Raw genomic sequence first — 21798 nt, 5'->3', positions numbered from 1 at the left:
AGAAAAACACCCAACCTTCTTTCTAAATAAGTAATACCCAGGCAATCAGATAATTTATAGTACAACGGGTAATGTTGGGGTCCAGTTTTTCCCCCAGCGAAAAAATTTTTTTACAATTAATTATTTAGGGCAACATTTACCACAAAGTCAATGGCAAAAAAAGAAGACCTTGACTGAATTCCAAAACAAGCTTTTCAGTTAACATTAAAACCACTAACCTTTGCCTTATGATTGAAATGCTAAAAATAAAAAATATTACAAATGAGGTGTTTGAGACTAACTACATAAAGATGTCTATTTCCATCAAATATACAAGTCTAATTTAGACTCCAACACAGTATTAACAGCTCAAACTTTGATGGTGAACAATCCTTTTCCACCTTAATGCAGTGTAGGAAGAATAGCACACATTAAAGTTTGTTACGAAAATAGAGTTTATTAAAAACATCCCTATTGTTTTTGAGGAGCTTTCACCGTTACCTTGTCTTAAATTAAAAAAAAAAAATAGAGAGCACTTCTAATTACGATTTGTAAACTTTTTAAAGTCAAAACTTTTAAAAAGTTACAGCAAAAAGGGTAATATTTATTCATATTTTCAGTATTTTTTGTTATTTTGTGGCTATTTTTAAATAGAAGGGAAGCAATCAAATTGCTTACAATTCCCCACCAACTACTGCGGGGCTGTGATATAGCAGGAGCAAGTATAATACAGCATCTGTACACTTCAAGCTCTACACTCCAGGAAGTGTCACTGTCACATGTGGACAAATTCCAGTCTCTAACGAGGAGCCTCGGCTGCTGAGCCAGAATCCTTTTCAGGTTCAACGGATGAGGTAGCCTCAGCAGGTAACTCTTCAGAAGGTTTTACAACTGCAGACTCAGACTCCCCCTTATCAAGTTCTGAAACAGTGTCTACATTTCCCACTTGGCTAATGGGAGGTTCAACGGTTTTGTTACCGCCTGCCCTGTCTGTCACCTCAGGCTTCTCCTTGCCTCGGTTTTCCTCCTTCTCTCTACGAGACTCTCTATCTCTAGAATCTCTCTCTCTGTCTCGATGCCCACTAGAGCGTCTATTCCTCTCTTCCAAGTCTCTGTGCCTGTCCCGGTCAGGGCTCCTTCTTCCCCACTCTCTCCTTTCACGATTACTATTCTCTCTATCATCATTACGGTTCCCATACCGTTCCCGGTCATTTTCCACCCTATTTCCAAAAGATCTTCTTCCAAACCTTTCTTGGTCTCTACCTGAAGTGAACTGCTGCCTGTTATCGTTTCTAAACGGCTGTGGCTGCGTCGGCGGCGGCTGCGGTGGCTGCGTCGGTGGCTGTTGCTGCGCCTGCGGTGCCGGCGGCGGCTGCTGCTGCTGCTGCTGCTGCGGCTGCCTTCCATCTCTGTCCTCGGGACCCCCTGGGCCTGGCCCTGGGCCCCCGAGCCCTGGCACTCCACCGGGCCGGACAAAGGGGCCGTGGGGAGGAAAGGGACCTTTCATTCCATGAGGCGGAGGCATCCCGAAGCCCCCGGGGCCTGGTGGCGGACCTCTATGCATCATATGCGGAGGCATGGGGCGAGGCGGCATCAGAGGAAAGCGTGGCAGGTGAGGTGGAGGCATTCCTGGCGGGCGCTGGAGTGGGATCAGGCCAGGTCGGGCACCAAGAAGACCAGTGGATGGGGCTTGGAGCCCAATTACTCCTTGAGTACCTGCAAGGCAATAAAAATTAAAGTGTAAATAAAATAACATAGAAGACAGCATATTCTATTTCCAATTATTTCCTGTGGGGCTTGAAGCAAAATGAAATTCAACCCCAAATTCAAATTTCATACTGTCTGCCTGTCTACCTAGCAGAAAAATGTGACAGCCCAGTAACAAGGCAGGGCAAGCAGTCCTGGAGACACATACTATGTATACACGTCTACCTAATATAGATACAGGTCAAAATAAGCTGCAAAAAGAAATCGTAATATACCAAATTTTGGAAAGAGTACGTCAGAATCTCCTTCTATAGCCTTGACTAGTAGCTGTTTACCACTCAAAATACTTGAGAAACACATGTGTGCTGAGATAAAAGAAATAATGAGATAAAGAACTGAACTATTTGACCCAACTGAAGGTTATTTCAGGTGTACTCTTAGAAGAAAACTTCTTACTCTAAGTCTTAATTTGACTTTTTACTAGGAAAAAATGGGGTCAATGATCCAGAAAATCCAGTGAAGAGGGAGGTTTCTTTGATTCTGTCATTAAAATGCTTTGTGCAGTTATTATGCAGTAAGCATTACTTTAATGTTTATAAAATAAAGATCCATGCACAAACATAGAGTTTATTTTTACAAGTCCCTCTTCAAACCACAGCATAACGTGTAAACTGCTATGCCAAAATGACTGCTGAACAATGCTGCGTGCCCAGCCAGTCACCTTCTATTCACTTTCCCAAAGGTGGCAAAACTGATAAAGTTAGTGCTGCTGCTGAAAGTGACAATGCCTTTATTTCCCATTTACAGGAGTGTGCTTATGCTTCAAGAATCAAATTCAACCCATCATTTATAATACCATGGAAAAGGACGATCTGTTGTGGTTCACAACTTAAGTAACAGGTATCGTGGTCTCTCTCAATTTATTTCTCTGCAAATATAAACATCACAAGGCAAATACTATGACCAACAAGAGTTATTCTAATAAAGGAAAATGTTCCAGATATTGTCAGAATGTGCCATTTACCCATGTACTGCAGAAATGCCTTTGAGCAAGTTGTGCGTTATGACCATCAACTGGCAATGGTGAGAAAAATGCTTGCGTGACACTGACAGAAAAACCACCGGAGAGCAAACCCAATACTTCACCTTTTTGTCCCCAGCATCATATTATTTTATGTTTACAGTTTCAATCACTTCCACTCACTTTAGCAAACATTTAACAAGTCCTATTTGCTCCTAGATTTTCTGTATAAACAATTAATACTAATATGATAGACAAGAATTTCTACTTCAGTTTTTGTTCCTCAGGACATATGGTCCAATACTATTCTGTCAGACTTAGGCACCAAACAGAGTAGACTGGAAAATGTTATGTGCATCAGTTTATAACTCTTAACATGAAGACTCACCGCCTTGGTATTTACTTAAACAGAGTACCTTCTTTTAAATGCTTAAAGAGAAATACATTCAGTGAAAAGGATCTCACATAGGAGCAACCTTGGACACATGCCTCAGAAATGGGGATAATAATACCTGCCTCTTGTTGAGATTAAATGGGATAAAGTACATAAGCATGAGCTCAGAGCTTGGCACACAGTTAAGTGCTGAAATTATTATTCTACACATCTATTTTGACAGACGATAAGTATCCTAACACTAAATATTTCACTTTGCAAAAACACATTTTTCTTTTCTGATCATTGAGACCTTACTGGCCTCTCCTGGTCCCCCAATATCCACCAAGCACTTTGGTAACTGGGAAAAAATTATGCTTCCATATGTCAGGCCTGAAGTTGAGAAATGCTAATTACCATAGTGAAAAGCCAGAAATGATGAATTGGATGAACAAGGCCAAGACCCCATAGACTCTTTACACTCTCCTCAGGAAATCCCAGACAATGAATATATTACAGAGCTTATACTATTATCACAGACTGATATAAAATTCATGGCAAACTAACATTCTCATATCATTTAGTGAACATATATTGAGTACATACCATACAAGGGACAACAAGACACCTAAGATATGTCCTTGCTCCCACCTTTTAAAGAAATCGTAGAGCCGCAACATTTGTGGACTTTAACTCAAAACAAGCAACATAAAATGTGCACCCATATACAGCCTCCTTCAATAGAGTCATCATATAGAGAAGCACACTTCAACAAATTGAACTTTACTTTCCCACCAGCTTTACTCAAGGATGAAACCGGTAAATGTTTACTCTGTTAAAGACTTGTTGTGGCACATTCCAATACCTAACGATATGCTCAAGGGGCCAATAGCAAGTTTTAAATAACACTAGAAAAATGAGGAAGGGGTTCAAAGCATCTTATTGTAACAGAAGAATTAAGTTCAGATGAACCTTTAAGAGGAAACAGACCTTTGCAGGACAATGGGAAGGTCCTATTCCTGATTTCCCCATAATGATGGCTTCCTCAGCTACCAATCTGACAGCTGCCAAAGGAAGCAAGGCCAACCTCAGTCTTGTACAGAAGAGAGCAAATGGGCAATGCTTCTTTGTAAAATATAAACCGATCTCTAGCAACACATCTCTAAGTTTTTTATAACACGCATTTGAGGGTACATACAGGTTCATTTAACAGGGTTAACTTTTACAGTACCCATGTATTTAAAACTCCTACAAAGCACATTTTTTATAAAGAGAAAAACATAGCCTAATTCATCTATTCCATATATGTGGATATTTGTATTTGGGATTTACTTAAAATATTATTCAAATTCTTTCCCTCTTTTGTAAATAAGCTGATTTCCTTTTAATCCTTTACAGACCAACAAAGTTTACAGATTCCCCCAATAGAATTCCCACAGCTCCAAATGTTGGCCTTCAGGGCACAGAAGTGGTGGAATTAGATATTTTTTTCTCTTCTGTTGTTCTGCAGTGAACAAAAAAGTACTGCTTTTATAATAACAGTTATATTTAATTAAAAAATATATCAGGTGGCATAAGCCCTTGGTAGGCATAAGAGCTGAATTTCATTTTTATTTTTATTAGGAAAGCTGTCATGATGCATATACCAATGGAATACACAGTGAGTTACCCAAGTCTAAAGGACATTCAAAGCAATTATTCATTTTGTTTGGAAGTATGACGTGAAATACCTGACAAGTTTTCTAGAGTTAAAAACTTTAAAAAATTTATTTATTCATACATATGTTGAACATCTAAGCTTTACATTATTAACATATTTAATGTGCTGGGGATATAAAGATTAAAAAAAGTAATAATCTTTTCCTTCAAACAGCACATAACCTAGTAGAAACAGACAAATGTCAATTGCTGTCAATAGGAGACGGCACACACTATTATGGTGACAAAGGTGGAACTGACAAAGTCAGTGTGTGTGAATCTGAGCGGGAGTCCCAGGGGAATGTCTGAATTGGGTCCCAAAGGAAAGGAAGAACATTCAAGGCCAATTTAAGGAAGGACATTACTGGTTAAAGAGAACAGCGGCTTCTGGAAAGGCCTATTATATTATTAGCAAAGTGAAGCAGTAAAGTGTGTTGTTCTGAGAATTGCAACAGAATGTCTTTTGATGAGAATCAAGGAGAGAAAAGATGAGGTTTATTATTGAAGCAGCAAGAAAGAATCTGTATGAATACAGATTGCTATCAATTAAAAAAGAAACAAATGAGGTTTGTGAGGCTGAACAGTTAGGCCGGGGCAATCCAGGTCTTATATGCCATGGAAAGGAACCTGGACTCTGATCTAGAGTGGTGGGAAAACCGCAGAGAAATTTTTAGCAGGGATGATCCTCATGTTCATTGCTGAAAGACCCCTCCAGCAAATAGCATACAGGAAAGCAAGGAGGCAGAGGACACTGAATAGTAGTTAGGCTCTTATTCCAAGAATCTAGGGAAAAGAGGTGAGAGACAACTGAACGACGTGCGAGAGATGAACAGATTTAAGCCCTTTAGTAGGCAGGACTGGCAGAATATGAGATGGAGGAACATAGCTGCTTCGAATGAGTGGGTGGATGAAGGCATCAACTCAATGCAGGAATTTAGAAAGAGGAACAATTTTCGGAGACAGACAACAAATTTCACATGTTAATACTGAGAGTTGGAGGGGCCTAGGTTACACGTGGTGGAAATGTGCTGAAGTGATTGATTAAATGTACAGAGCTCAGAAGAACCATGGTGTTAACTTATCCAGAACATGGATGAAACAAAAAAGGGAAGAGTTCAGACCTGGGGAAACTCACACTATAGACAGAAGACACCAAATTTCCTAATACAGCAAGATTTTAAGGCAGACCAAAAAAGTGACAGCCCCAAATGTCTCTACTTCAATTCAAGAAGTATAAGAAATACACTGAAGTTTAAATAACCAAGGCTATTTCCTATGATGAATCAAAAAAAACCCACTTTCACAAAAAGTAAAAACCAAGATTAAAGGGGAGGTGCCAGTGCTTTCTATAGCGAAGACGTTGGTAATTATGGGAAATAAAGAACAGGTATGTTAAAAGATTAAAGGGGTGGTGAAGGAGGGGAAGGCTGATATCATGACTGGAGACCAGTGTGGACCTTGAAATGTCAGGAGAATGTTAGTTGAACCCTTTCATGGAGGATGTAAATTTAAGTTGGATCTTTCACACACACAAAAAGGAAGGGCAGAGAATCAGTAGAAAGGGCGGTTCTTCTACCTCTTCTCCGCCCATCATCTTGTCTTGCATTCTACCACAGCCAACGCCTCTAGGAAGTCCTGGACCTTTCATTACAAGTAACTTTATCACTTCTGAATTCTCATTTTCAAGTACCCCACTCTCTGACCCTCTTTCCCAAAACAACCTTCAATCCCACTAGGATCAAGTCCCCAATGCCCTTCACGTCTTTACTTTCCTCCTTACCTGTCTTGGAGTCCACGGTTCTCCCTTACCATGTTGCCTGGAAAAACCTCAACACTGGCTTTAAATGCAACTCTTCTACCTAACCTGCACCTGAATATGGCTGGGCACCACCTCCGACATGCTGACTGGTCTCATTTTATTTATAACTACAACCACAAATGCTCCCTTAATCCTGGCCAGCAATTCTAATTTCCCTAGTCAATTCACATTCTTATGTTTCTGGATATCTATGTCACATGTTCCTGTTTCTCCTTAATCCTGTCTATTCTTAGCTGGTTTTATATAGCTTCTGGGAGGTAAAATTCACATAGCCTACAATTCACCCACATAAAGGGTGTAATTCAATGTTTTTTTAAATATATTCAGAGTTGGGCAACCATCGAAATAAATTTTAGAACATTTTCATCATCTCAAAAGAAACCCTGTATCCATTAACCATCATTTCCTGTTTCCCCCCAACTCCATCCCAACCCCCAGGCAACCATACATTTTATTTTCTGTCTCTATGGACTTGCCTATTCTGGACATTTCATAAATGTGGAATCATACAATACGTGACCCTTTGTGACTGGCTTCTTTCACTTAGCATATCTTTTCAAGGCCCATCCACGTTGTAGCATGTATAAGTACTTCATTTCTTTTCATTATCAAGTATTGTTAAATGGAAATACATTTTATTTATCCTAGTTGGTATATATTTTTTAAAAAAAGGACTTTTAGAAAGGCTTTTTTAATCCACCTACCTACCACCAAATCTACCGATTTACCTGCACCTGTATCTGTATTACTCCTTCCATCTGTCAACATCTGTGCCCCACGTTCAAACTCAGAATCCATACCCTCACCTACATAATATCAACCTAGAGAATCTCTCCTTTCTTGCCACAAAAATTTCCCCTCTACTGGGTTTTCCAATAATGAACATGCTAGAGTTGTCTTTTAGAAATAAACACGAAAGAACTGCCCTCACCTTCTATCTCCCTTCAGCTCACCGCCGTTTCACTGTTCCCCTATATAGCACATCTCCTCAGAGAGATGTCCAAAATCATTGTATCCATTTCTTGTATCTCTCATTCTCTCCTGACCCTATCTATATATACTTGTGAACCCATCACTCCAATAAAACCACATTTCTCAAGGTCATCCAGAAGCCTTCATTTTGATAAATCCCGTTAGCAAGTCTCAGCACTCTTCTTTGACCCAAAAATGGCATCTGATAGTTGATCTCTCCCTCCTTCCTAGGAACTTTCTTTACTGGGCTTCCGGAATACCTTCCTCTACTTTTGCTTCCTAGCCCTCTAGCTGCACCTTCTCAGTATCCTTTGCTGGATGGAACAGTAGAGGACAGTGGTTAAAAAGCACAGGTGCCGGAATAAGTGTACCTTGAGTTCTAGGTGCTGCCACATGGAGCTGTGACCTTGGGCAGGTCACTTCATCTCTTTACGCCTCTGATTCCCCATCTACAAACTGGGGATAACTGTGTTGACTTCAAAGAACTGTAAGGCTTAAATGACTGATATATATACAAACTCCTTAGAAGAGTTCCCATCATGTCTTAGCTCTCCGTATCATATCTTCAACTGCTAAATGCTGACGTTTTCCTGGGCTCATCCCTCTCACTACATTCCCTCACTAGGTAATCTCACATACTCTGGTGGCTGTAAATATTATTTTTATTTGCTGACTACACCAGAATTTACATCTTTAGACTTTACCAGTTGTTTAGTTGTCATCTGCACCTGAATGTCGAAGTTAAAACATCCAACATTTAACTTGACATCCTCATCCTAAACCCACTCCTCTTTGAGATTTGCCCATCTGAGGAATGGCAATTACACTCAACTAAATTGCTCAGGTCAAAAACATAGTCGTCCTTGACTCCTTTCTCTCACATATATAATAAGGCCATTCTGAAGGCTGTATCTTCAAAATAAGTTCAGAATCCAAATGCTTGTTACCTCTGCTGTGCCATCCTAGTGCAAGCTGTTAGCACTCTAATCTCATCTACTCCAGTGGCATCCAAACCAGTCTCCTCTTTCCACTCTTACCAACGCCTGTAGTTTGCTTTCTATAGAACAGCCATCCATAATCCTTTGAAAAATGGAAACCAGATTTAAAGTGTTTAAGACCTATACTTCTTGTTGTACTCTGACTGGCCCCTGACAACCAGTTCTGAACTCATCACCTGCCGCTCTTCCGTATGATTGCACTGCTCAACCCTAGCAGCCCACTGTAGTCCCTCCAACAAGCCAAGTCTGTTCTCAGTCCAAGCTCCCCTTCTGTTCTCCTCTAAATGAGATGTTTTCCCTGTGTCTCTATGGCTCTTTCCTCTATTATTTCTCTGTATTACCTCCTTAGAAGCCTTCCTTGGCCACCCTATATAAAAGAGTACATCTCAAACGACATTCCTCCAATCCCGTTCTCTGCTTTACTCTCTTCATAGGAATAGCTTCATGGGAAATTATTAGTTTACTTACTATCTAAGTCCCCACTAGAACGTAAGCTCCAGGAAGAAAGGCCCTGTCTTGTCATTCAGGGATCTCTAGTACCCAGAAGGGTGCCTGGCACACAGCAGGTACTCGAGTAAATACATGTTGAACGTATGAATGAACGAATGGTGGTGGCATAAGGGATGACTAAACTCATCAACAAGATACCTCTCGGGGGGCAAAAGCAGTGGCTACAAGGTCCAGGTCTCTCCCCCAGGGCGGTGAGTCTCTTTCCATTGTAAACCTATGAATATCTGAAATTTTGAGAAAAGCTGCAATGTTCTTTCACAACCGCCTTTTCCGCTCCTAGTCGCAGTTCCACCTTTTCTTGATTCCAAACGAATGAATGTCACTGTGGCATTGTGCATGGACCTAACTCAAAATTTGTTCATACAAGGAAAAAGATATACCAGCCACTCTTATCTCTCCCACCAATGCCCTGAGAGCCCCAAGGCATATATATATATATGTATTTGTTTAATCATTAAAAGTGTTGTTTTTTTTTTTTAACTACAAACCTTCAGAAAATTGAAATAACAGTACAACCCATACATGTATTTCCTTCGCCTAGATTCACCAGTTAACTACATTTAGGCCCTAATTATTTTGAAAAGACTCCCAGGTGATTCTTACAGGAGGCACTGTGATGGGAGAAGGGGAGAATGGAAAAATGAGGAGCTAGTTTTCAAAGAATGAGAGAGAGCACATTTTAGATTGCATTATACATTACTATACCAAAAAAAAAATCGTTCTTAGAATGGTAGCAAAAGATTGCTAAAAGAAATTTGAGTTTTCAATAACATATAGTGCAGGCAGACTAACACGTGTATCTATTTTTAGCATGGGGCACATTATGTTTTGATAAAATCTAATACATGAAAACCATAATTTCAAATGAAGAATCAGAGACTACTATCTCTTTAAAATGTCTCCTTGGATTTTTTGCAAAATAACGTACAATAAGGTTTGGTCAATTTCCCTATGGCTCATTTATAGTCGTTTTTTAAGAATTTGTATATGAATTGCTATTTTATTGTAACTGGCAAAGTATAACAGCTGTGACTTAAGAGTTAAAGAGTTGTACTATTAGAGTCAAGAAGCTTGGGATATACTGGTAATCCATCACTGAATGAGATCATCCATAGGAAATTTTATTTTCAATGTTAGCTGGAAAAAATCTTACCTGAAATTCTTCACAGCATTATCTTTGTCTACCAAAATCAATCTAGAGCCCAGAGTTTCTGCCCCTCCCACCTTCCTCAGGCCCAAAGAGACGTCAGAGAGATTTAAACTTAAAAGAGACTCTTTAGGCTGGAGTTCTGCAGCCTAGGAAGTGCAGAGAGAGATGGAGACAATATGATAAGCAGCTTTCAAGTTTTCGTGCAAGACCTTCTCCATGTTTTGTTTGAACTGCTTCGCCTTCTGAGAAAATATAGTGTGTATTCATGCATAAATTCATATCCAAGGTAAATATCTGCTGTGGATCGATCACTATTAAAACATTCATTGAACAATGTTATATACAAAGTTGATGGCACTGTGATGAGTATTTGGGAAAAGAAACATAGTGGAATAATATAATGCAATATTTAGAGTACCAATTCAAATATTTTAAAGCTTTCAAAGAACACTTTTAAAGGATAAACAAACATCTGGTAGACCCCTCTGGGTTATAATTTAACATAACCAATATTATAACAAAGTCTACAATAAGGAGGAATATTAAAATGCAACAAGTGTTTAAAAAATTAGGTGTTACCATTAAAAAAAACTTTTGAGAATTTTCTTCAGGTTTCCTTTGAATGTTATTCACACTAGTAGATTGGTGCTCTAATGTTCTAATTTATAGTGTTAAAAATTACTAATTATAAAAGTATCAAAATTCTAGGCAGAAAAATCTAAAGCTAAGTGAAATCACAAGTCAAATATCAATTTTAAAGTACAGTTGACCCTTGAATAACACAGGTTTGAACTGTACGGACCCACTTATACACAGATTTTTTTTTTTCCGGTAAATACGTACTACATGATCCGTAGTTGGTTGAATCTGCAGATGTGGGACCTCGGATATGGAGGGCCAACTATAAAGTTATGTGTGGAGTTTTTACTGCATGGGAGTTGGCACCCCTAATCACCGCGTTGTTCAAGAGTCAAATGGAATTACAGAACTTGATAGTAAAATTATTCATCATAGATAGTTATTGCATAAAAGCAAACATGCCTGTTTAATTCACAAACCAATTCTGTCTACATAATTCTTGAAGTGTCCAAAGTTTGGAACATCAAATGCCTATCGAGGCCAGGCAAGGATGTGTGAAAATCAAGCATGAAGTATACATCATACTACTGCCTAGCAAGTCAGCCTGTAGGCTACCAATCTGTGACTTTTGCTTTAAATATCTGGTAACAAATATTATCAATAAGAAGCAATCTTACACATACCCAATTCTTATTTATAAATTTTACCATCATCTATAGCAGTGTGACAAAACTGTAGAGAATCTCTGTATAATAACAATTAATGAGTAAATGTATCTGGCAAGAGAAGAGACTTTAATTTTCCACAATAGGAATGAATCCGATTTAGCTTAATTTTTCCTTGAAAAGATATTATGGATATGCTGGTAACACAATAGAGATATGTAACACAAACAAACATTTTTTTGTGTATTTTTTTATTGTTTGGAACACCAGAGTAACCCAAATTTCACATTTACAATGAAATTTTAAATAAAAATATGCTGTACATTGTATTAGAGATACATATACAAAAGTTTGGAAAAGTAAACACATACACTTATACAGTAAAGAGAATGTACTGATGAATTGCTATCACCTTTAATATGCCTTCTCTCCTAAATGGTCAACAACTGTAAACTGTTTCCTTTAGCTTTTATGAAATGACCACTGCTCTAGCTATTTTGAAGTGTGAGGTACTAAGAACAGATTCCTTTAAAATCAAGTGATAATGAGTGATTATTGTGCATCAAATAGTTTTATGTTTTCAGATTATCAGTTACTAAAATCATCAAAATCTCTAAAAGATGGAGGTGGTTCCCTACAAATCTGGCTGCGAGGGCTACTTCAGCCCAATTCAAGAAACAGGCAGTCATCACTCCCAAACTAACATCCACACTTAAGTCTGATCATTCAGAAAATTCTTTACACCAAACCATCCTTAAAGCACCCCACCACCTCCTTCATAACCAGGGCCTACAACAGAATTTCGGAAGATGTTTGTTGAAATCTTTTTTTTGGCCCCTCTACTTCAAAAATATAATTGCCACATTTCAGAAATTAGGATCCAAGAACTCAGTTAAGTCTCAAGGATACATTTAGCTTCCATTGTAAGAAAACAATTTGAGTATCATTAATAGGAAGAATACAGATACCATATTGTGCTATTTAAATGAAATGCCACTATGACTAACACACATTTTCTCAGTAAGCCAACTGATGGAACTTTAATACATGTGAACTTATCTCCTGGTCTAATATACCATGAAATATCTGAGGCAACCACGCCAAGATACATACTTTCCTAAAAAGGCTGCTTCCTCTGCTGACAATTATAACAGTTTTAAATAAATCACAAGTAAGTAATATAATTTTAGAATTTCCAGTACTCTTCTCTAGGTATGCTAAATATCGTCTATGACATTCCTTACCTGTAATAAGCACCCACCATTCACTGAGTGCCTACTCTGTGGCAGGCCCCATGTCAGTTGTTTATATATGTTAGCCCAACTGAATGATCACAACACCCCGGTGTGACATTTCATTCCTTTTCTCACAGTTGAAGAAGCAAGTTTAGTATCACCTTCTAGGCTTAAAGTTTTCTGTGTAGTTTAACACTGCTTTTTATTATCGTAAGAGAAAACATTAGAGCACCAAGAGAAAACCTGAAAGCATCTTAGTTCTAGATTCTGTTACTTGGTTAACATCAACAATATTCAACCTATTTACTGATCCTTTAGTGCTACAATATTGCATGTGATTACAATATTCCTTTATCAAAATGATGGAATTGTGACTAGTCTTTTGGTTAAATCCTTTATTTGCATATGCATTAAAAAGTCTCATTTCTATAAAAGGTCAAATTCATGGGATATTCTTTTCAAGATTTCTAATTGAAGGAAAATGGAAGGCTCTCTTTCTCATGATTCAACTAAACTACTGCAGTTTAGTTAAAAGTGCCTATTTTAACAAAAGTTTTCATTTTTATGTTATGTCATATTTTAACCTTTCCAGATCTGGAACAGCCTTCAATTTCTAAATTTTGTTTTATAAGTTACAGACAAAGATCATCATCAGAGGTGAAGTATAAACAGTCCTACACTGAAAACCATCCATCCACCCACTTACATAATAATGTTCCTCTCTCATGGAGCTTCCATTCTTGGGGATGGGAGGAGATGGACATCCAAATAGGTATGTTAGATAATGATAAATCCTAAGAAATTTAATTATTTTTCTAGCAGTGACTAGCTTACTAAGTTTATTTTTCATGCTCACCAACTTTTGATTTGTGTTTTATTTTGTTTCACATGTTGGCTGAGAGTTTAAATTATACATTTCAGTAGTGATAAGAAATAAAAGGGCAGAGTCTCCAAGACATAAATGTTAAATAAAAGGCAGGTAATTTATTCTTTTTTTGGGGGGGGGGGGGCCTGCACCGTGTGGCTTGTGGGATCTCAGTTTCCCGACCAGGGAATGAACCCGGGCCACAGCAGTGAAAGCCCAGAATCCTAACCACTAAGCCACCAGGGAACTCCCTGGGTTATTTGTTCTTAAAGGTTGTTCGAAAGTAGCAGTTATTAAAGTCTTGGAGATGAGGAAATCTTTTCATTCATTCAGTGAATTTACTAAGACCAGAAAAAAACCACAAATGCATGAAATTCTGTAAACAGTCTCAGGTGGCCTAATACCCATGGATACCAGAGTAGGAAACTTCATTTCAAAGAGAATTCACAATCAGGAGCATGCGTGTGGGGTGGAGGAAAGAAGCTGATCAGAAAATTCTACCCAACTTAGATTCTTTGATTCTTGTGTAACCATCTTATTACAAATATGGGGGGGTGGAGAATCATAACAAAACTGAGATCCAAAGATATTAAGGTTTCCTGGCTCCTAGTTCACTGTTCCTTCTACTATGACTTCCATTAGGGCACAGACCTCTTAAGCAACTTCCCCATTAAACAAATCATTTTCCATCATTATGATGACTACACTACATTACTTGTGACAAATTTTAACCCTAAATCCTCTTTTACCATTACCCAGTCTGTGTACTAAAAGAAATAAAAATCAAGTTTATTATCAGCCTAAACTCAGTCTTGGAGAGGGCAGAAAACAGCATGCCATTTAAAAACAAATTGATTTTTATTATAAATGTAGTACATGCAACGAAGTGAAAATTTCCAACAGTACTGAAAGCTGTAGGTGAAAAGTAAAAGTCCTACATCACAAACCAATGTCCCACAGTCCTACATTCCACAAGTAACCAATATGCTCTTTCCTTAAAAAACCTAAGATTATGAAAGCGAACATTTGCACACACATACCTCTGAAAAATACAATGGGCTCATAGGACTAGAATATTCTAACACTAAGGATGAATTAACTACCCATTAGGAGAATCAAGTGTTAATTATATTTGGCAATATCACTTCAAATACAACAATTTATTAATTGTTATAGGATGGTCACTATAACAAGTATATGACATATTCACTTATAATTCAAGCAAGCAAGGGTAAGGCCTCCTAAAGATGTAAACAATCTAAACCACACTTCCATGGATCACAGAAGTAGAGTTGTGGGTAAAGAATACAACAGATGAACTCTTGCAGGAGAAAACTGAGGGGTCAGTGGAAAAAGCATTGCCTCAGGCTGTGTAACTGGCACTCAGGTAACAAAGCCATTTTTTGGCAATGTATCAAAGATAATTTCTTTGCTAGCCCACAGAGAATGCTACCAAAGTCCAGGGATTTTAAATGTATAAAAATTAATCCAGACAGGGAAAAAACCCACATTGTTAAAGAAATGCTCTCTCTTATAAAGCTGCGATGTCTGGGGTTTTGTTCATCATGGACTATGTACCAACTCCTTTTTATAGAGATTAGTTTAATCACTTTGCTATACCAAATTAAGATGTGCAAATCCAAACTTTTATTCAAGACAGACAAACAAACATGATTTCATTTTTGAGGCTGTCTCTTGAGCATATTCTTGGTAAAGACTAAAGTACACATATTTAAGAGAAAGATCTTCCTCAAAGAAAAATAGCCTCAGAGAACGTTTTACCAAAAGTAGCATTGTTTATATAAAAAGCCTAACTTGGGCAGGGGAAAGAAAACTAATGATAAAAAACTTAACTTACCAAGAAGTGAAACAGGCTGGGTTACAGGAGGGGTGGGCAGATTCGTGGGTGCAGCAGGTGGCACAGCAGAACCATACATTTTCACACTGTCACCAGACTCGGCGTTTCCTCTAGCCCCAGACACCACTGTTGGAATGGGATTTCCAATAGATAAGTCTTTTGTAGTGTCTTCATTTATACCAGCGATAGTAGCTAAGGAATATAATTACATCAACATGTGAAGCTGAATAAATAATTATCTCCCGGTCAACATTCTTTTGCCATACTATAGGTCCTATTACTGGTCCATTCTCCCTCCTACTCTCAATTCCAAGAGGACAAGTGAACACAAAGGAAAAACATGCTTACAGTTTGGGATGTTTATTGGTGGAGTGTGAGGAGGAGGAATGGATACTGGTGGAGTTATAGGAGGTGGGGGTCCAGGAGGAAGAAAACCTAGAATAAGAAAAATAATGTCAACTGAAGTTGTGTCACTTTATTTCAGGCTCTAAAAAAAGAATGTCTTCTCAAATAACTTAGTGTACCTGGTGGTAAATGCATTGGGTTGAATCCTGGGCGCAGAAACGGTGGAGGAGGTGGAGGAGGAGGAACACCAGGACCAAAGCCTGGAGGGGGAATTCCCAAAGGAGGCGTGAAAGTGGGTGGCTGGAGAGCACCAACTACAGGAGGTCCCGGCTGATGTGGTGGGACCTAGAAAGAAAATGGAAAATGAAGGCACAAATCTAGCCACCCTCCCACCCACAGTGTGTAGAGACAAAGAAAATACCTTGTTGAGAAAATTTGAAAAACGGAATCTCTAAATTGTGCTTATTATGTGAGTACACTTATTAGATAACAGGTGGTAATCTGCACCTACCCCTAAACAATAGAAACCACATATTTTTTCCCTTTTTCTATTTGGCCGCACCGCGCGGCATGCGGGATCTTAGTACCCTGACCAGGGGTCAAACCTGTGCCCCCTGCAGTGGAAGCATGGAGTCGTAACCACTGGACCACCAAGGAATTCCGAGAAATCACATATTTACTCTCTACTTTATGACAGCAAACTCACACTGTAATTCACCAGCACCTGTATTGGTGTTCTGCTAGAATATTAATATGTTAAAAAATGTCTCATGGTTAGGTCAATAAGTTTGAGAAATACAACTTTTTTTTTTTTTTTTGCGGTACGCGGGCCTCACTGTTGTGGCCTCTCCCGTTGCGGAGCACAGGCTCCGGACGCGCAGGCTCAGCGGCCATGGCTCACGGGCCCAGCCGCTGCGCGGCACGTGGGATCTTCCCGGACCGGGGCACGAGCCCGTGTCCCCTGCACCGGCAGGCGGACTGTCAACCACTGCACCACCAGGGAGCTTTTTTAAAAGTTGTATTTCTCGGGACTTCCCTGGTGGCTCGTGCCCCGGTCCGGGAAGATCCCACGTGCCGCGCAGCGGCTGGGCCCGTGAGCCATGGCCGCTGAGCCTGCGCGTCCGGAGCCTGTGCTCCGCAACGGGAGAGGCCACAACAGTGAGGCCCGCGTACCGCAAAAAAAAAAAAAAAAAAAAAAAAGCTACCTGCTAATCTGCACAGTGACTAAGATCACAGGTCCTTAGGGTCAAAGTGCCTGGTCCCCCTTTCAGGTCATTTTGTGACCTTGAGCAAGCTACTTACATTACACTTCCTAGCCGTACCTCAGTTTACTCATCTGTAAAATGGAAAAGTGCCAACCTCACATAATTATGGGGATTAAAGAGTGAATAAATATTAAGTGCTAGTGCCTGGCACTTAATAAATACCCAACATATGTTAGCTATTGTTACAAAAAAGTATAATCAATCTTAAGAGATTAGTCAAGTTTCTTTGACTTTCATTGAATCTTATTTAGAACCTGCACTGGAAGGCATATCCAAAAGGTCAGCTAAAGAGTGCCAATTTGAGGACTCCATTTATAAAACATCACAGCTAAGTATGTATCAAAGCATGTAATTTTCTCCTAACACTACAAAAAATGAAGAAGCTAGGCAACCCAGTTTTGTGATAGCTCAGATTTATCTGATTCAGTTTTAATGTGAGAAATTGGGGAAAGAAGGTATCGAAAGAAAAGAAAAATCTAATGGATCATATATAAAAGTATGGGTCAAGTATTTATAATTTTTACCAAAACATTACTTACTTAGCTCTTAACATGTAACAGGAAAATCACATCTCAAGTCAAAAAGGTTATGAGGTAAGACACTGAATAATCTCGACAGATGTAAGGCAATATGAAATTTATTCTGGTTTTTAAAAGCATTTATAAATAATAAGTCTGACATACCAACACACAAAAAATTAATATGCACTCATATCTTTGACTATGAATCTAGACATACATCTATAGTAAGACTTAGAAAGGTATCTTTCTAAAAGTTTAAACAATGCCCCAAATAGTCTTACCTGTGGAGGTGGTACTGTTATAGGTGCAGGAACAGGAATAGGAGGGACAGGCACAGGTAAAGGCTTAGGTATGGGTGATACTGGTTCTGTGTGTGAGGTTTCTGCCCCTCCATTTTGAGCAACTTCATTTTCATGCTTTTTGGGAATTCCCTTCCAATCTATGAGAGTTAAAGAAATTTAAGAAAAGCTTACATTTCAGCTTATAACTTTAAACCCAGAAATGATTTTTTAAATGTTGATATTAAAATCAGAAAGCAGGACTTCCCTGGTGGCGCAGTGGTTAGGAATCCACCTGCCAATGCAGGGGACGTGGGTTCGAGCCCTGGTCCGGGAAGATCCCACGTGCCACGGAGCAACTAAGCCTGTGCACCACGACTACTGAGCCTGTGCTCTAGAGCCTGTGAGCCACAACTACTGAAGCCTGAGTGCCTAGAGCCCGTGCTCTGCAACAAGAGAAGCCACCACAATGAGAAGCCCGTGCACCACAACGAAGAGTAGCCCCCACTTGCCACAACTAGAGAAAAGCCCGCACTCAGCAACGAAGACCCAATTTATTTTTGGCAGCCAAAAATAAATTTAAAAAAAACCAAACCCAAAACAGAGAGCATTCTGATTATTAAAGAAATGCCTATGCTGATCTCATAAACATTAATTATTTAAATTAACAATAGCAAACATGCAAAAAGAATGCTTACTTACGTGCCAGGCACAGTTCTAAGCTATATATATATTTATTTAATTCTCATAACCAGCTATAAGTACCATCTATAAGTAGGTCCTACTATTATTATTCCCATTTCTCAAGAGGTGAAAACAAAAGACAATTTGCCCAAAGTCACATACCTAGTAGTGGCAGAGGTGGGATTCAACCCAGGCATATTTGGCTCTAAAGTCTCTGTTCTAAACCACAACAGTGTATTGTTTGGATTAAAGACCCTGGGAGGGAGGAGCAGGATTCTTTTTACCCTGGACCAGAGTCTCCCAGAATGCCTGGCACATAGTAGACCCTCAATACCTGTCTGCCTGAACAGAAACCTAGTCCAATCCTTAAGCGAAGGCATTACGCACCAAGGAGGGAGGAGGTGGTGTATGGGGAAAGTCCAGCATTGTTTCACTGCCTTTTGGCTTTTCAAATCATCACTCCTGACTGAAGTTCTTTAATGCTTTAAGTATTTACTGTACTTTGCCATGCCACCCTGTGCTCCTTTCATCCTGCTATCTATCAATCTTCAGGTTATGCCCCCACAAGCTGCCATTTTTCCCAATGCAATTCCACTATCAACCTGGCATTTTTAATATTCAGCCTACAAATAACTGCACCTCCTTGTCTTACACGTTTACTTTTGATGGTTTCTCTGGACATTTAAACATTTTCTAAGAAATTACTATGAAACAGTGGATTTTACTAACAATGTTCAGTTTGAGACTCATTTGATCTGTTAGGTTTTTACAGTGAAAAATTCTACCTAAGATCCACTTAATACTATAATAATTAAGCCCATAATCAGTATTTATTTGTGTCTGCAACTCTCCCACTAAGTGTAAGTTCTCCCACTAAATGTAAGTTGCATAAGGGCAAGGACCACATTTGTCTTATTCACTGTTGTTCCCTCAGTTTATTATAATGGAGAGACTGGCACCCACATAGTGGGTATTTGAAAAATCTCGAAATTCAGATCCTAAGGCAAAGAATAAACATTTGTCATAGCACTATCAAGCAAACAGATGAATTTTTTTAAAAAAATTAAATACTGCTTTACCTGGATTAAGTGTATCACTGTCCAACATTCCTCCTTCACAAAAACTCTCCAGTTCTTCAGGCTTGACTTTGTCCCACGGAATATAAGTAACACCAAGTTCTACATCCCAGTACTGCTTATAATCTGCCTTTATTCCTTTGTTTAAGGCCCAGGCAATCTATTTCACCATTTGTTAAAATATAAAAAGAAAGGAAAGGAGAAGAATGTCATAAATTGAGAGTTAACTGTTCCTCATGATTCTAATTACTCAGACTTTGTCAGCAAGGGAGCAATCTGGCCTGGCTTTCTCTGGATCTCACTCAAAACTTTATTCGGTGCTAAGAAACTGGTTACCCTACCATCTCACTTTGTTTCTCCTAGGATGGAAATCTGACTGGCAATCACTTCCTTACTCACTCTTCCAACCACCCACCACCCCGCAAACCCAGGCAGCATAAAACTTAAGAGAAAAGGAAAAAGTTTATCAGGGACAGGCTGAAGTTCCCTATACAACTCAGCATAAAAAAGTGGGGAGCACTTTTAAAAGTCTTGGGTAACTCGGAATTACTCAACATCAGACAAAATCCTTTTGCGGTGCGATCCAAAGGTAGAACATGGTATTATAACATTAAGGAAACACTGACTCTGGCCCCTCAGAGTAATACCCATGTACCTATATCTTTTCCTCTATCTTCAGTGAGTATTTTTCATAGTTCTAAGATGAGATGGCAAACTTTAAAATTAAAATGTGAAGAATACAAAATTTTCTGAATGACAAAATATTTTACAAAATGACATTATATTTAAAGCGCCAAGTAAATACCTTGATGAACTTACCTACCTTTAAAAAAAAAGACAAAATTCTACCATGCACCTAACATTTAAAATTTTATTTTAACTCTTAGGAGATAACCTCTTTAAAAAAAGATGCACAGATAATGCCCCGTGTCCAAAATTACAGTTTTTTTTAAAAAGTCACATAATATTATATATTAGGTTTTAAAAGGAATGAATTATAAACTATAAAACAGTACCTTTATGGATTTCTGGTTCACTTTATAGTTTCCTCGGCTCAGTTTCTGCAGGGCACGGTTAGCATCTTGCCTATGAACCATAACAATATAGGCACAACCTCTGGGAGGAATCATCTGCTCCAAAAGATTTTAATATTATAAAATATAGTAACAAAAAAATAAAAAAGCAACAAGATACAATACTACGTAATCAGTTCCAACAAGCCCAATTCAAACCCCCTGCACCCTCCAGAGCCAGAGTTCTATAACTGGAGATTAAATTAATTTGTTAAATTGGTGGTTCCAGTTTGGTCTCAACTTCCAATTATCGACAAATCTACAGTTCCCAAGCTTTGTTATATAAAGACTTTTTTAGAAAAACTTTTTAGAAAAAGGTTTTAGATTAAACTTGGTGACCCAAGAAATGTAGTTAAATGCTAAACATGAACTCAGAACACCTGAACGCTAGCCACATCTTCTACAAACATGGGAAAATTTTAACTTAGGTTTCAAGTCCTTAATTTCATAGAGTAACATTAGTCACATCTATCTACTGTCATTAAGTGATTTAATAAATACTCACATTAATTGATTCAATTGGACCAAACTCTTCTAAGAGACTGGCAACATCCTGCTGAGTAGTCCTTTTGTCCAGCTGTCCCACCCAGAGTGTAGTACTACAAACTTAAAATAAAATTATAATCATAAAAATATACACATTCAATAATGAACAGCACTGTACTTTACATGAAAAAAATCATTAAAGAAGATATGCATGAGTTACATTAAGATACCACAAGTTTAAGTAGAAAACCCCATATACATTTAAAAAATTCTAGAAAGTTGTGGTAGTACTTCCAGAAATGGAACCAGGATAGTGAAAGGTACACCTATGAGTTGGTAAAAAAAAATTGGTCTTTTTGAAGACACATCTGAAGATTTCATCTACGTAAACTAGGGCCAGAGAAGCAGTATTTTGCCCAAGATCGCCCTTGGCAAGTGAACACAAGAGCTAAGACTTGATCCCAACTATCTTGATCACCAACCAATTCAGTGCTTTTGTTCACTGCATGTAGCTGTTCCTTTCCAACTGTCGAGTGTATATGAGTTTTGTTTCATGTTGTGTCCTCGGTAATAAGCCTTGCAGAGTCAGAAGTTTTATATATGCCCTAGTTATACTATAAATTAAAATTTCATTAATAGCT

General features: G+C 38.6%; 1 protein-coding gene across 3 annotated transcripts in view; it reads right to left on the bottom strand.

The window, feature by feature from the left end:
• Window positions 1-415: 415 nt before the first annotated feature.
• The window catches only part of SCAF4 (SR-related CTD associated factor 4), a 56307-nt gene continuing 34924 nt past the window's right edge, over window positions 416-21798 (bottom strand). For 2 of the 3 annotated variants that reach the window (XM_060010392.1, XM_060010394.1), the window contains 8 exons: window positions 21177-21277; window positions 20615-20728; window positions 19602-19758; window positions 17842-17999; window positions 15954-16119; window positions 15778-15864; window positions 15430-15621; window positions 416-1695 (listed from right to left, as the gene is read on the bottom strand). In XM_060010392.1, coding sequence (XP_059866375.1) covers window positions 779-1695; window positions 15430-15621; window positions 15778-15864; window positions 15954-16119; window positions 17842-17999; window positions 19602-19758; window positions 20615-20728; window positions 21177-21277 — 1892 coding nt within the window. In that variant the 3' untranslated portion in view covers window positions 416-778. The remainder of the gene's footprint in view (window positions 1696-15429; window positions 15622-15777; window positions 15865-15953; window positions 16120-17841; window positions 18000-19601; window positions 19759-20614; window positions 20729-21176; window positions 21278-21798) is intronic. The other variant, XM_060010393.1, reaches the window with a different exon arrangement.

This window comes from Delphinus delphis, chromosome 4, assembly GCF_949987515.2.
Source record: "Delphinus delphis chromosome 4, mDelDel1.2, whole genome shotgun sequence".
In the NCBI taxonomy this organism is placed as follows: domain Eukaryota; kingdom Metazoa; phylum Chordata; class Mammalia; order Artiodactyla; family Delphinidae; genus Delphinus; species Delphinus delphis.
Note: the sequence above shows the minus strand (reverse complement) of the source record. Positions and strands in the feature narration are given on the sequence as shown.